The sequence below is a fragment of the Vicugna pacos genome, chromosome 26 (assembly GCF_048564905.1).
Source record: "Vicugna pacos chromosome 26, VicPac4, whole genome shotgun sequence".
Lineage (NCBI taxonomy): Eukaryota > Metazoa > Chordata > Mammalia > Artiodactyla > Camelidae > Vicugna > Vicugna pacos.
The window spans coordinates 16,450,398-16,465,988 of record NC_133012.1 but is presented as its reverse complement, the minus strand read 5'-3'; the positions used below and the strand labels follow the sequence as shown (position 1 = coordinate 16,465,988).

The 15,591-nt window shown below is 61.6% G+C and overlaps 1 protein-coding gene across 1 annotated transcript; it reads left to right on the top strand.

The window, feature by feature from the left end:
* Positions 1-713: 713 nt before the first annotated feature.
* Positions 714-2,389, top strand: LOC140689391 (uncharacterized). Its single transcript, XM_072950108.1, has 2 exons — positions 714-1,247; positions 1,770-2,389. The coding sequence occupies exons 1-2, from the start codon at positions 714-716 to the stop codon at positions 2,136-2,138; spliced, it is 903 nt and encodes a 300-aa protein (XP_072806209.1). The 3' UTR covers positions 2,139-2,389.
* Positions 2,390-15,591: the final 13,202 nt, after the last annotated feature.

Here is a 15,591-nt window from a genome sequence, read left to right as displayed (position 1 = left end):
GGACCCATGGGAGGGTGGGCTCTGTGAGAGGAGAAGTTTCTGCTAGGGCGTGGGGGGTGTGATATTCTCAGTTGCCACATCACTCAGCAGGGAGAAGGAGCCCCGCCTTCCAAATTGGGGGAGTTAGGGGTGTCCCTTTCTAGCGTCCGGTTCATTCACCAGGCCCCCCTTGATGGTCAGTTCCCAACACAGGCACGGGGACCGCTGGGAGGGGACTCTGCACATCTCTAGCCGCCCTCCCCGGAACAGAGCACCTGGACACTGAACCTGCTGCCCATCAATACAGTGGGTTCCCTGGGATCAACTCTGATCCCAGCAACGTGCCCACACCTGTCATCTCCCACCATTTCAGGCATCAGTCCGTCCTCAGATGAGGGGTTTGAGGCCGTGGTGGGATGTACTTCACGGGCATAAATAGCATAAAACTACATGGTAGTGATGGTCGGACAGCATGGGAATGCACTTAATGTTCCTGAAATGCAGTTTAAAAGGGAAAAAATCTGTATTTTATTAAAGGAAGTGGGAAATGGAAAATTATAGAATGCCATAAATGATGTAAAACAAATAAACTAAACTAAAGAAGAAGAAAACAAAAGCAAATTCAGGGGTAGGGAAGTCAACTTCGGGTAGGGGAGGGGATACATGTTGGGATTTTGGAGAAGGTGTAGGAGGGGGCAGAGGGGGCTCAGCCCTAAGGGGTGATGATGCCCGAAATGGTTCTCCACTGCCCAGCGGCGCAGGTGCAGGTGCAGGATCTGCAGGCTTTTCAGGAGCAGCAAGATCAGCAGGAGCGGCAGGCTCTTCAGGAGCGGCTAGATCAGCAGGAACGGCAGGTTCTTCAGGAGCGGCGGGCTCTTCAGGAGCGGCAAGATCAGCAGGAGCTGCAGGCTCTTCAGGGGTGGCAAGATCAGCAGGAGCGGCAGGCTCTTCAGGAGCTTCAGGCTCTTCAGGAGCGGCTAGATCAGCAGGACCGGCGGGCTCTTCAGGAGCGGCGGGCTCTTCAGGAGCGGCTAGATCAGCAGGAGCAGCGGGCTCTTCAGGAGCGGCTAGAGCAGCAGGAGCGGCAGGCTCTTCAGGAGCTGCAGGCTTTTCAAGAGCTGCAGGCTGTTCTGGAGCGGCTAGATGATCAGGAGCAGCGGGCTCTTCTGGAGTGGCTAGATCAGCAGGAGCGGCAGGCGCTTCAGGAGCGGCTAGATCAGCAGGAATGGCGGGCTCTTCAGGAGCGGCTAGATCTGCAGGAGCGGCAGGTTCTTCAGGAGCGTCGGGCTCTTCAGTAGCTGCAGGCTGTTCAGGAGCGGCAAGATCAGTAGGAGCTGCAGGCTCTTCAGGAGTGGCAAGATCAGCAGGAGCGGCGGGCTCTTCAGGAGTAGCGGGCTCTTCAGGAGCGGCAAGATCAGCAGGAGCTGCAGGCTCTTCAGGAGTGGCAAGATCAGCAGGAGCTGCAGGGTCTTCAGGAGTGGCAAGATCAGCAGGAGCGGCAGGCTCTTCAGGAGCGGCTAGATCAGCAGGAGCGGCAGGTTCTTCAGGAGTGGCGGGCTCTTCAGGAGCGGCTAGAGCAGCAGGAGCGGCAGGCTCTTCAGGAGTGGCAAGATCAGCAGGAGCGGCAGGCTCTTCAGGAGCTGCAGGCTGTTCAGGAGCGGCTAGATTAGCAGGAGCAGCGGGCTCTTCAGGAGTGGCTAGATCAGCAGGAATGGCAGGCGCTTCAGGAGCGGCTAGATCAGCAGGAACAGCAGGCTCTTCAGGATCGGCGGGCTCTTCAGGAGCGGCAGGCTCTTCAGGAGCGGCTAGATCAGCAGAAGCGGCAGGCTCTTCAGGAGCGGCTTGATCAGCAGGAATGGCGGGCTCTTCAGGAGCGGCTAGATCAGCAGGAGCGGCAGGTTCTTCAGGAGTGGCGGGCTCTTCAGGAGCGGCTAGAGCAGCAGGAGCAGCAGGCTCTTCAGGAGTGGCAAGATCAGCAGGAGCAGCAGGCTCTTCAGGAGCTGCAGGCTTTTCAGGAGCTGCAGGCTGTTCAGGAGCGGCTAGATGAGCAGGAGCAGCAGGCTCTTCAGGAGCAGCTAGATCAGCAGGAATGGCAGGCGCTTCAGGAGCGGCGGGCTCTTCAGGAGCTGCAGGCTGTTCAGGAGCGGCAAGATCAGTAGGAGCTGCAGGCTCTTCGGGAGTGGCAAGATCAGCAGGAGCGGCAGGCTCTTCATATGCAGCTGGAGCAGCAGGATCTTCATGTTCAGCAGGAGCAGCTGGAGGGTGTTCGCGGTCTCGTGCTGGACCCTGGTGGTCCTGTTTTTGTTTTCTGGCGTCTTCCCCTGCCTCTGCCTGCTCTGGACCTGTAACTGTTGGACGTGGAGAGAGCTTTAAGTCTAGTGGTTCTGCTCAGGCACAACCTGGAAAAAGGTACCCACATGCCTCCCTTTCCACGTGCCTTTTCAAGGACAGAAATCTTCCCAGAGCTTTGCAGGCAGCTCCCACTGAGCAAGTGCCCACAGGCACTTGTTCTGTGACTGAATTCTTCCAGACAGGTGGTCTGAGGCCAGTCTTTGCTCTGGTCCCAACTACAGACTTTGGGGATGCCTCCCTGTGTGGCCCAGCCCTCCGCCCTCCCTCACCTACACACCCACACCGGCCCCGCCCTTCTCACCTTTGGGCTCTGCTTCGGGGGGCTCCTGGTCCTCTACCTGAATCCCCAGGAGGTGGGCACGGTGCTCCAGGTCAGAGCCGGGGGTGCTGAGCTGCCCCTCAGCCCTGGGCAAGATCCTGGGGAGAGACCTGGGCGATGTCTGGGCAGGAGGCCGTGGTGGTGGGGAGCCCTTCATACCCAGACTCTTCTGGAGCCTGTGCTGGCCTTCCACAGTGTGGCACACCAGCCCCTCACTTGGAGAGGTGGCATGAGTGTCCTGGTTCCCCGGATCCTGCGGTGTCTGGCTCTGCAATGACAGTGACCGGCAGCCGGCCCGGTCCGGAGGTCTCAGAGCCCTGCCCGGCCAGGACCACTCCTGCTTCTGCCCCACTCGACCCTCTGCTGCCAGATCAGACTGGGACCTTGGTCATCTCAGTCACCCGGGAGGCAAGAGACACACCCTAGGGCATGGGCGCCACCTCGGGCAGCAGGGCCCTGCCCCGGTTCTCCACATCCCAGCCAGCCCACTTGGACCCAGGCTGGGGACGTGATCGGCCCCCCAGGCCTCTGACCCTTCCTCAGCCTGCTCTTGCTTGAGGCAGGACCCCCCCCCAACATGACTGCCCCACCGCCACCAGTCAGGAAGGGGCCGTGGGGCCACCCGGGTGGGGTCTGAGTGGTGACCCGGCCTGGGCGGGCCTGCCCTGGGCCTCCCTGTGTTACCTTTCGGTCCCTCTGGCCAAAGGCCAGAGGCGCCTGGGGTGAGACCCGACCCACTGTCGGCACTGTTGGCAAAGGCCGTTGCTGCGGGCTTTCCGGGGGCCGCGACCTCGGGATCTTGGGATGCAACAAAACATGTCTGAGCTGAGCTGAGTTCACCAGCCAAGTCAGTTGAGAAGTGTCCTTCTCTACACAGCGGGTGCCTGGTGACCTGGGTCCCAAGTTCTGTTGGGCTCTGTTGCCAGGGAAGTGAGGTCACTTCCTGGGGTCCCCTTCCCCAAGCTTCCTCCTTACACAAAGCTCCCCAAGGGCCTCTCTGGGCTGCTGATGGCTCACTTCCCACCCCATGCCATGTCCACCCAGTGACACCAACTCGGCCCCTCCTATTGCCCTGGGGAGGCCTGGATGCAGCCAGGGTCACAGCTCTGACGACACAGCTGGGTTCAGACCCGGCTCCCCCGCCAGCAGTGCTGTCACCCTGGACAAGCCACCTGCTTCTCAGGGTCTCCCCAATCCCCCATTGGCCCAGTGGGGATCATTCAGGACCCTGCTTCCTAGGAAAGCCATCATGTCTCTAGAACCACAAACACCTACTGCACCTGTCACCTCTGCGGGCTGGCATCACAGGGAGCTCATGCACAGACTCAGCAAAGGAAGGGCCCCACAGAGGGCTTGTGGGGAGCAGGGCACACCCCACACAGGCCGGGGTCTGCCCTGGGATCTGGGGAAAGTCACCCTCCTTGCCGCCTGCTTCCCAGCTCCCTGTCGGCGGGTTGAAATTAAACACAACTCTGATATCGTCCATTCTGGCATGCGACCTCCTAGGTCGTTCTGTCATGTCAGATTCAGGCCCAGTGCCCCATCTAGGCCTCTAGGGTGCGCTGCCCCACAGTGGCTCCCTGCTTTTTTTTTGCCTTCTGGTCACACATCCTTGTGTGATTCCCACACAGTCCCCTGCAGGTTGGATGGATACTGGGACCGGGTTCTGCCAAATTGGGGGCAGGTGCAGGCAAGGAAAGGCCCAGGAGTGTGCAGGCACAGGAGTGTTCAGGCCCATTAGTGTGCAGGCCCAGGCCAGGGCAGGCCCAGGTGTGTACAAGTCCAGGAGTGTGCAGGTCCAGGAGTGTACAGGCCGAAGAGAGGGCATGCCCAGGAGTGTGCAGGCCCAGGAGTGTGCAGGCCCAGGAGTGTGCAGGTCAAGGAGAGGGCGGGTCTAATTGGGGGCGGCCCAGGCGAGGAAAGGCCCAGGAACGTACAGGCCCAGGAGTGTGCAGACGAGGGATTGTGCGGGCCCAGGAGAAGGCAGGCCCAAGAGTGTGCAGACACAGAAGTCAGCAGGCCCTGGAGTGTGCAGGCCTAGTAGTGTGCAGACAGAGGAGTGTGCAGGCCCAGGAGGGTGCATTTCCAGGAGTGTGCAGGCCCATTATTGTGCAGGCCCAAGAGTGTACAGGTCCAGGAGTGTGCAGGCCCAGGGGTGTGCAGACATAGGAGTGTGTAGTCCCAGGAGTGTGCCGGCACAGGTGGGAACAGGCCTAGGAGTGTGCAGGCACAAGTGGGAGTAGGCCCAGGAGTGTGCCGGCATAGGAGGGAGCAGGCCCAGGAGTGTGCAGGCCAAGGAGAGTGTAGGCCCAGGAGAGGGCAGGCCCAAAAGTGTGCAGGCACAGAAGTGTGCAGTCCCAGGAATGTGCCAGCACAGGTGGGAACAGGGCTAGGAGTGTGCAGGCACAGGTGGGAGCAGGCCCAGGAGTATGCAGGCACAGGAGGGAGCAGGCCTAGGTTCGTGCAGGCCCTGGAGTGTGTAGACACCAGAGTGTGCAGAGATAGGAGTGTGCAGAGAAGGAGTGTGCAGGCCCAGGTGTGTTTAGGCCCAGTGCTGTGCAGGTCCAGCAGTGTGCAGGCCCAGGAGTGTGCAGATCCAGGAGGATAAAGGCCTATGTGTGTTCAGGCCCAATATTGTGCAGGTCGTGCCTTTGCAGGCCGATGAGTGTGCAGTTGCAGAAGTGTGCGGGCCCAGTAGTGTGCAGGCCCAGGCCAGGGAAGACCCAGTCCAGGGAAGGCCCAGGATGGTACAGGTCCAGGTGTGTGCAGGCCCAAGAGTGTGCAGACACAGGGGTCAGCAGGCCCAGGAGTGTGCAGGCCTAGGAGTGTGTAGGCCGAGGAGTGTGCAGACAGAGGAGTGTGCATGCCCAGGAGTGTGCAGGCCCAGGAGTGTACAGACAGAAGAGTGTGTAGGCCCAGGTGGGTGCATTCCTAGGTGTGTGCAGCCCCATTAGTGTGCAGGCCCAGGCCAGGGCAGGCCCAGGTGTGTTCAGGCCCTGGAGTGCGCAGGCCGAGAGGTGTGAAGACACAAGACGGAACAGGCCCAGGAGTGTGCAGACAAGAGGAGTGTGCAGACAAGAGGAGTGTGCAGGCCGAGGAGCGTGCAGGCCCAGGTGTGTCAGGCACAGGAGTGTGCAGGCGCCCAATGTGCAGTTCCAGAAGGGTGATGGCACAGGAGGGAGCAGGTCCAGAAGTGTGCAGATCCAGGACTGTGCAGGCGTACGATAGGTCAGGCCCAGGAGTGTGCAGCTCCAGGAGAGTGCCGGCCGAACTGGGGGCAGGCCCAGGAGAGGGAAGGCCCCGGAGTGTGCAGACAGAGGAGTGTGCAGGCCCAGGAGTTTGCAGGCCCAGGAGAGGGCATGCCCAGGGGTGTGCAGGCCTAGGAGTGTACAGGCCCAGGAGTGTGCAGACACCAGAGTGTGCAGAGACAGAAGTGTGCAGGTCCAGGAGTGTACAGGCTCAGGGCTGTGCAGTCCCAGGAGTGTGCAGACAGAGGAGGGTGCAGGCCCAGGCCAGGGCAGGCCCAGGAGTGTGCAGTCCCAGGAGTGTGCCGGCACACGTGGGAACAGGCCTAGGAGTGTGCAGGCATAGGTGGGAGCAGGCCCAGGAGTGTGCAGGCACAGGAGGGAACAGGCCAGGAGTGTGCAGGCCAAGGAGAGTGCAGGGCCAAGAGAGGGCAGGCACAGGAGTGTGCAGGCCCAGGAGTGTGCAGTCCCAGGAGTGTGCCGGCACACGTGGGAACAGGCCTAGGAGGGTGCAGGCATAGGTGGGAGCAGGCCCAGGAGTGTGCAGGCACAGGAGAGTGCAGGGCCAAGAGAGGGCAGGCACAGGAGTGTGCAGGCCCAGGAGCGTACAGGCCCAGGATGGTGCAGGCTCAAGATTGTGCAGGTCCAGGAGTCTGCAGGCCCATGAGTGTGCAGTTCCAGGAGTGTGCAGGCTTAGGAGAGGGCAGGACCAGCAGTGAAGAGGCCCAGGTTCATGCGGGCCCAGGAGAAGACAGGCCCAAGAGTGTGCAGGCACAGGTGTCAGAGGGCCCTGGAGTGTGCCTGCCCAGGTGTGTGCAGGCCCAGGAGTGTGCAGACAGAGGAGTGTGCAGGCTGAGGAGTGTGCAGGCCCAGGCCACGGCAGGCCCAGGAGTGTACAGGCCCAGGAGTATACAGACCGAGGACTGTGCAGTCCCCGGAGTGTGCAGAGACAGGAGTGTGCAGGCCCAGGAGTGTGCAGGCCCAAGGGTGTGCAGGCCTAGGAGTGTGCAGATGAGGGATTGTGCAGGCCCAGGAGAAGGGAGGCTCAGGAGTGTGCAGGCCCAGCAGTGTGCAGGCCTGGGGGTGTGTAGGCCCAGGAGTGTACAGGCCCAGGATTGTGCAGGCTCAAGATTGTGCAGGTCTGGGAGTGTGCAGGCCAAGGGGTGTGCAGTTCCATGTGTGTGCAAACAGAGGAGTGTGCAGGACCAGTAGGGTGCAGGCCGAGGTGTGTACAGGACCAGGAGTGTTCAGGCCCATTAGTGTGCAGGACCAGGCCAGGGAAGACCCAGACCAGGGAAGGCCCAGGATTGTACAGGTCCAGGAGTGTGCAGGCCCAAGAGTGTGCAGCCCCAGGAGTGTGCAGACAGAAGAGTGTCCAGGGCCAGGATAAGGCAGGCCTAGGAGTGTACAGGCCCAGGAGTGTGCATGTCCAGGAGTGTGCAGACACCAGAGTGTGCAGAGACAGAAGTGTGCAGGTCCAGGAGTGTACAGGCTCAGGGCTGTGCAGTCCCAGGAGTGTGCAGACAGAGGAGGGTGCAGGCCCAGGCCAGGGCAGGCCCAGGAGTGTGCAGTCCCAGGAGTGTGCCGGCACAGGAGGGAACAGGCCAGGAGTGTGCAGGCCAAGGAGAGTGCAGGGCCAAGAGAGGGCAGGCACAGGAGTGTGCAGGCCCAGGAGCGTACAGGCCCAGGATTGTGCAGGCTCAAGATTGTTCAGGTCCAGGAGTGTGCAGGCCCATGAGTGTACAGTTCCAGGAGTGTGCAGGCCTAGGAGAGGGCAGGACCAGCAGTGAAGAGGCCCAGGTTCATGCAGGCCCAGGTATGTGCAGGCCCTGTAGTGTGCAGGCCCAGAGGTGTGCAGACAGAATTTGAACAGGCCTAGGAGTCTGCAGGCCAAGGAGTGTGCATAGCCAGGACTGTGCGGTCCCAAGAGTGTGCAGACACGGGGCGGAACAGGCACATGACTGTACTGGCCCAGGAGTGTAGAGGCCCAGGTGTGTGCAGGCCATGGGATGCGCAGGCCCCGGAGTGTGCAGGTCCAGGGGTGTCAAGGCGCAGGGGTGTGCAGACAGAGGAGTGAGCAGGCCCAAGCGTGTGCACGTCAAAGAGAGGGCGGGCCTAATAGGTGGTGGCCCAGGCGAGGAAAGGACCAGGAGAATGCAGGCTCAGGAGTCGGCAGGCCCAGGAGTGTGCAGGCCCATGAGTGTGCATTCCTAGGTGGGTGTAGCACCATTAGTGTGCAGGCCCAGGCCAGGGCATGCCCAGGAGTGTACAGGTCCAGGAGTGTTCAGGCCCAGGAGTGTACAGGCCCAGGAGTTTGCAGGCCCAGGTGTATGCAGTCTCAGAAGTGAGCAGATACAGGAGTGTGCAGGCCCAGGTGTGTACAGGCCAAAGTTCGTGCAGGCCCAGGCGTGTGCAAACACCAGAGTGTGCAAGACAGGAGTGTGCAGGTCCAGGAGTATACAGGCCTAGGTGTGTTCAAGCCCAAGATTGTGCAGGTCCTGGAGTGTGCAGGCCAATGAGTGTGCAGTTCCAGGAGTTTGCAGGCCCAGTAGTTTGCAGGCCCAGGCCAGGGAAGGCCCAGACCAGGGAAGGCCCACGAGTGTGCAGACAGAGGAGTGTGCAGGCCCAGGAGGGTGCATTCCTAGGTGTGTGTAGGCCCATTAGTGTGCAGGCCCAGGCCAGGGCAGGCCCAGGAGTGTGCAGGTCCAGGACTGTGCAGTGCCAGGAGTGTGTAGACATGGGGCGGAGCAGGCACATGAGAGTAGTGGCCCAGGAGTATAGAGGCCCAGGTGTGTTCAGGCTCTGGGATGCGCAGGCCCAGGAGTGTAGGGTCTAGGGTTGTGCATGCCCAGAATTGTGCAGACAGAGGAGTGTGCAGGCCCAGGAGCGTGCAGGCCCAGGCCAGGTCAGGCCCAGGAGTGTACAACCCAGGAGTATACAGACCGAGGAGTGTGCAGACCCCGGAGTGTGCAGACTCAGGTGTGTGCAGGCCCAGGAGTGTACAGGCCCACGTTCGTGCAGGCCCAGGCGTGTGCTAACACCACAGTGGGCAGAGACAGGAGTGTGCAGGCCCAGGAGTATACAGGCCCAGGTGTGTTCAAGCCCAAGGTTGTGCAGGTCCTGGAGTTTACAGGCCAATGAGTGTGCAGTTCCAGCAGTTTTCAGGCCCAGTAGTTTTCAGGCCCAGGCCAGGGAAGACTCAGACCAGGGAAGGCACAGCAGTGTACAGGTCCAGGGGTGTACAGTCCCAGTAGTGTGCAGAACCAGGTGAGGGCAGGCCCCAGAGTGTGCAGGCCCAGGAGAGGGCAGGCCCTAGGGTGTCTAGGCGCAGGAATGGGGAGTCCTAGGACCGTGCACGCCATGCAGAGGGCAGGCCCATGAGTGTACATGGCCAGGAGTGTGCAGGCACAGGAGGGAGGAGGTACACGAGTGTGCAGGCCTAGGAGTGTGCAGGACTTGTGAGGGCCGTCACAGGAGAGGGCAGGGCAATTTGGGGCAGGCCCAGGAGTGTGCAGACAGAGGAGTGTGCAGGCCCAGGAGGGTGCAGTCCCTGGAGAGTGCAGGCCCATTAGTGTGCAGGCGCATGCCAGGGTACGCCCAGGAGTGTACAGGTCCAGGAGTGTGCAGGCCCAGGAATGTGTAGGCACAGGTGTGGGCAGGCCTAGGAAAGGGCAGGCCCAGGATTCAAGAGGCCCACGTTCGTGCAGGCCCAGGTGTGTGCAGGCCCTGGGGTGTGCAGGCCCACAGGTATGCAGACACAAGACGGAACAGGCCCATGAGTGTGCAAGCCAAGGTGTTGCAGACCCAGGAATGTGCAGTCCCAGGAGTTTGCAGACACGGGGGGGAGCAAGCACACGTGTGTACTGGCCCAGGTGTGTAGAGGCCCAGATCTGTGCATGCTCTGGGATGCGCAGGCCCAGGAGTGTGCAGATCCAGGGTTATGCAGGCCCAGGAGTGTGCAGACAGAGGAGTGTGCAGGCCCAGGGGGGTGCATTCCTAGGTGTGTGCAGCCCCATTAGTGTGCAGTCCCAGGCCAGGGCAGGCCCAGGTGTGTACAGGTACAGGAGTGTGCAGGCCCAGGAGTGTATAGGCCCAGGAGTTTGCAGGCCCAGGCCAGGGAATGCCCAGACCAGGGAAGGCCCAGGAGTGTACAGGTCCAGGAGTGTGCAGGCCCAGGGGTGTGCAGGCCCAAAAGTGTGCAGGCACAGAAGTGTGCAGTCCCAGGAATGTGCCAGCACAGGTGGGAACAGGGCTAGGAGTGTGCAGGCACAGGTGGGAGCAGGCCCAGGAGTATGCAGGCACAGGAGGGAGCAGGCCTAGGTTCGTGCAGGCCCTGGAGTGTGTAGACACCAGAGTGTGCAGAGATAGGAGTGTGCAGAGAAGGAGTGTGCAGGCCCAGGTGTGTTTAGGCCCAGTGCTGTGCAGGTCCAGCAGTGTGCAGGCCCAGGAGTGTGCAGATCCAGGAGGATAAAGGCCTATGTGTGTTCAGGCCCAATATTGTGCAGGTCGTGCCTTTGCAGGCCGATGAGTGTGCAGTTGCAGAAGTGTGCGGGCCCAGTAGTGTGCAGGCCCAGGCCAGGGAAGACCCAGTCCAGGGAAGGCCCAGGATGGTACAGGTCCAGGTGTGTGCAGGCCCAAGAGTGTGCAGACACAGGGGTCAGCAGGCCCAGGAGTGTGCAGGCCTAGGAGTGTGTAGGCCGAGGAGTGTGCAGACAGAGGAGTGTGCATGCCCAGGAGTGTGCAGGCCCAGGAGTGTACAGACAGAAGAGTGTGTAGGCCCAGGTGGGTGCATTCCTAGGTGTGTGCAGCCCCATTAGTGTGCAGGCCCAGGCCAGGGCAGGCCCAGGGGTGTTTAGGCCCAGGTTCGTGCCGGCCAAGGAGAGGGCAGGCCCAGGAGTGAACAGGCCCAGGTTCGTGCAGGCCCAGGTGTGTTCAGGCCCTGGAGTGCGCAGGCCGAGAGGTGTGAAGACACAAGACGGAACAGGCCCAGGAGTGTGCAGACAAGAGGAGTGTGCAGACAAGAGGAGTGTGCAGGCCGAGGAGCGTGCAGGCCCAGGTGTGTCAGGCACAGGAGTGTGCAGGCGCCCAATGTGCAGTTCCAGAAGGGTGATGGCACAGGAGGGAGCAGGTCCAGAAGTGTGCAGATCCAGGACTGTGCAGGCGTACGATAGGTCAGGCCCAGGAGTGTGCAGCTCCAGGAGAGTGCCGGCCGAACTGGGGGCAGGCCCAGGAGAGGGAAGGCCCCGGAGTGTGCAGACAGAGGAGTGTGCAGGCCCAGGAGTTTGCAGGCCCAGGAGAGGGCATGCCCAGGGGTGTGCAGGCCCAGGAGTGTGCAGCCCCAGGAGTGTGCAGACAGAAGAGTGTCCAGGGCCAGGATAGGGCAGGCCTAGGAGTGTACAGGCCCAGGAGTGTGCAGACACCAGAGTGTGCAGAGACAGAAGTGTGCAGGTCCAGGAGTGTACAGGCTCAGGGCTGTGCAGTCCCAGGAGTGTGCAGACAGAGGAGGGTGCAGGCCCAGGCCAGGGCAGGCCCAGGAGTGTGCAGTCCCAGGAGTGTGCCGGCACACGTGGGAACAGGCCTAGGAGTGTGCAGGCATAGGTGGGAGCAGGCCCAGGAGTGTGCAGGCACAGGAGGGAACAGGCCAGGAGTGTGCAGGCCAAGGAGAGTGCAGGGCCAAGAGAGGGCAGGCACAGGAGTGTGCAGGCCCAGGAGTGTGCAGTCCCAGGAGTGTGCCGGCACACGTGGGAACAGGCCTAGGAGGGTGCAGGAATAGGTGGGAGCAGGCCCAGGAGTGTGCAGGCACAGGAGAGTGCAGGGCCAAGAGAGGGCAGGCACAGGAGTGTGCAGGCCCAGGAGCGTACAGGCCCAGGATGGTGCAGGCTCAAGATTGTGCAGGTCCAGGAGTCTGCAGGCCCATGAGTGTGCAGTTCCAGGAGTGTGCAGGCTTAGGAGAGGGCAGGACCAGCAGTGAAGAGGCCCAGGTTCATGCGGGCCCAGGAGAAGACAGGCCCAAGAGTGTGCAGGCACAGGTGTCAGAGGGCCCTGGAGTGTGCCTGCCCAGGTGTGTGCAGGCCCAGGAGTGTGCAGACAGAGGAGTGTGCAGGCTGAGGGGTGTGCAGGCCCAGGCCACGGCAGGCCCAGGAGTGTACAGGCCCAGGAGTATACAGACCGAGGACTGTGCAGTCCCCGGAGTGTGCAGAGACAGGAGTGTGCAGGCCCAGGAGTGTGCAGGCCCAAGGGTGTGCAGGCCTAGGAGTGTGCAGATGAGGGATTGTGCAGGCCCAGGAGAAGGGAGGCTCAGGAGTGTGCAGGCCCAGCAGTGTGCAGGCCTGGGGGTGTGTAGGCCCAGGAGTGTACAGGCCCAGGATTGTGCAGGCTCAAGATTGTGCAGGTCTGGGAGTGTGCAGGCCAAGGGGTGTGCAGTTCCATGTGTGTGCAAACAGAGGAGTGTGCAGGACCAGTAGGGTGCAGGCCGAGGTGTGTACAGGACCAGGAGTGTTCAGGCCCATTAGTGTGCAGGACCAGGCCAGGGAAGACCCAGACCAGGGAAGGCCCAGGATTGTACAGGTCCAGGAGTGTGCAGGCCCAAGAGTGTGCAGCCCCAGGAGTGTGCAGACAGAAGAGTGTCCAGGGCCAGGATAAGGCAGGCCTAGGAGTGTACAGGCCCAGGAGTGTGCATGTCCAGGAGTGTGCAGACACCAGAGTGTGCAGAGACAGAAGTGTGCAGGTCCAGGAGTGTACAGGCTCAGGGCTGTGCAGTCCCAGGAGTGTGCAGACAGAGGAGGGTGCAGGCCCAGGCCAGGGCAGGCCCAGGAGTGTGCAGTCCCAGGAGTGTGCCGGCACAGGAGGGAACAGGCCAGGAGTGTGCAGGCCAAGGAGAGTGCAGGGCCAAGAGAGGGCAGGCACAGGAGTGTGCAGGCCCAGGAGCGTACAGGCCCAGGATTGTGCAGGCTCAAGATTGTTCAGGTCCAGGAGTGTGCAGGCCCATGAGTGTACAGTTCCAGGAGTGTGCAGGCCTAGGAGAGGGCAGGACCAGCAGTGAAGAGGCCCAGGTTCGTGCAGGCCCAGGTATGTGCAGGCCCTGTAGTGTGCAGGCCCAGAGGTGTGCAGACAGAAGTCGAACAGGCCTAGGAGTCTGCAGGCCAAGGAGTGTGCATAGCCAGGACTGTGCGGTCCCAAGAGTGTGCAGACACGGGGCGGAACAGGCACATGACTGTACTGGCCCAGGAGTGTAGAGGCCCAGGTGTGTGCAGGCCATGGGATGCGCAGGCCCCGGAGTGTGCAGGTCCAGGGGTGTCAAGGCGCAGGGGTGTGCAGACAGAGGAGTGAGCAGGCCCAAGCGTGTGCACGTCAAAGAGAGGGCGGGCCTAATAGGTGGTGGCCCAGGCGAGGAAAGGACCAGGAGAATGCAGGCTCAGGAGTCGGCAGGCCCAGGAGTGTGCAGGCCCATGAGTGTGCATTCCTAGGTGGGTGTAGCACCATTAGTGTGCAGGCCCAGGCCAGGGCATGCCCAGGAGTGTACAGGTCCAGGAGTGTTCAGGCCCAGGAGTGTACAGGCCCAGGAGTTTGCAGGCCCAGGTGTATGCAGTCTCAGAAGTGAGCAGATACAGGAGTGTGCAGGCCCAGGTGTGTACAGGCCAAAGTTCGTGCAGGCCCAGGCGTGTGCAAACACCAGAGTGTGCAAGACAGGAGTGTGCAGGTCCAGGAGTATACAGGCCTAGGTGTGTTCAAGCCCAAGATTGTGCAGGTCCTGGAGTGTGCAGGCCAATGAGTGTGCAGTTCCAGGAGTTTGCAGGCCCAGTAGTTTGCAGGCCCAGGCCAGGGAAGGCCCAGACCAGGGAAGGCCCACGAGTGTGCAGACAGAGGAGTGTGCAGGCCCAGGAGGGTGCATTCCTAGGTGTGTGTAGGCCCATTAGTGTTCAGGCCCAGGCCAGGGCAGGCCCAGTAGTGTGCAGGTCCAGGACTGTGCAGTGCCAGGAGTGTGTAGACACGGGGCGGAGCAGGCACATGAGAGTAGTGGCCCAGGAGTATAGAGGCCCAGGTGTGTTCAGGCTCTGGGATGCGCAGGCCCAGGAGTGTAGGGTCTAGGGTTGTGCATGCCCAGAAGTGTGCAGACAGAGGAGTGTGCAGGCCCAGGAGCGTGCAGGCCCAGGCCAGGTCAGGCCCAGGAGTGTACAACCCAGGAGTATACAGACCGAGGAGTGTGCAGACCCCGGAGTGTGCAAAGTCAGGTGTGTGCAGGCCCAGGAGTGTACAGGCCCACGTTCTTGCAGGCCCAGGCGTGTGCTAACACCACAGTGGGCAGAGACAGGAGTGTGCAGGCCCAGGAGTATACAGGCCCAGGTGTGTTCAAGCCCAAGGTTGTGCAGGTCCTGGAGTTTACAGGCCAATGAGTGTGCAGTTCCAGCAGTTTTCAGGCCCAGTAGTTTTCAGGCCCAGGCCAGGGAAGACTCAGACCAGGGAATGCACAGCAGTGTACAGGTCCAGGGGTGTACAGTCCCAGTAGTGTGCAGAACCAGGTGAGGGCAGGCCCCAGAGTGTGCAGGCCCAGGAGAGGGCAGGCCCTAGGGTGTCTAGGCGCAGGAATGGGGAGTCCTAGGACCGTGCACGCCATGCAGAGGGCAGGCCCATGAGTGTACATGGCCAGGAGTGTGCAGGCACAGGAGGGAGGAGGTACACGAGTGTGCAGGCCTAGGAGTGTGCAGGACTTGTGAGGGCCGTCACAGGAGAGGGCAGGGCAATTTGGGGCAGGCCCAGGAGTGTGCAGACAGAGGAGTGTGCAGGCCCAGGAGGGTGCAGTCCCTGGAGAGTGCAGGCCCATTAGTGTGCAGGCGCATGCCAGGGTACGCCCAGGAGTGTACAGGTCCAGGAGTGTGCAGGCCCAGGAATGTGTAGGCACAGGTGTGGGCAGGCCTAGGAAAGGGCAGGCCCAGGATTCAAGAGGCCCACGTTCGTGCAGGCCCAGGTGTGTGCAGGCCCTGGGGTGTGCAGGCCCACAGGTATGCAGACACAAGACGGAACAGGCCCATGAGTGTGCAAGCCAAGGTGTTGCAGACCCAGGAATGTGCAGTCCCAGGAGTTTGCAGACACGGGGGGGAGCAAGCACACGTGTGTACTGGCCCAGGTGTGTAGAGGCCCAGATCTGTGCATGCTCTGGGATGCGCAGGCCCAGGAGTGTGCAGATCCAGGGTTATGCAGGCCCAGGAGTGTGCAGACAGAGGAGTGTGCAGGCCCAGGGGGGTGCATTCCTAGGTGTGTGCAGCCCCATTAGTGTGCAGTCCCAGGCCAGGGCAGGCCCAGGTGTGTACAGGTACAGGAGTGTGCAGGCCCAGGAGTGTATAGGCCCAGGAGTTTGCAGGCCCAGGCCAGGGAATGCCCAGACCAGGGAAGGCCCAGGAGTGTACAGGTCCAGGAGTGTGCAGGCCCAGGGGTGTGCAGGCCCAAAAGTGTGCAGGCACAGAAGTGTGCAGTCCCAGGAATGTGCCAGCACAGGTGGGAACAGGGCTAGGAGTGTGCAGGCACAGGTGGGAGCAGGCCCAGGAGTATGCAGGCACAGGAGGGAGCAGGCCTAGGTTCGTGCAGGCCCTGGAGTGTGTAGACACCAGAGTGTGCAGAGATAGGAGTGTGCAGAGAAGGAGTGTGCAGGCCCAGGTGTGTTTAGGCCCAGTGCTGTGCAGGTCCAGCAGTGTGCAGGCC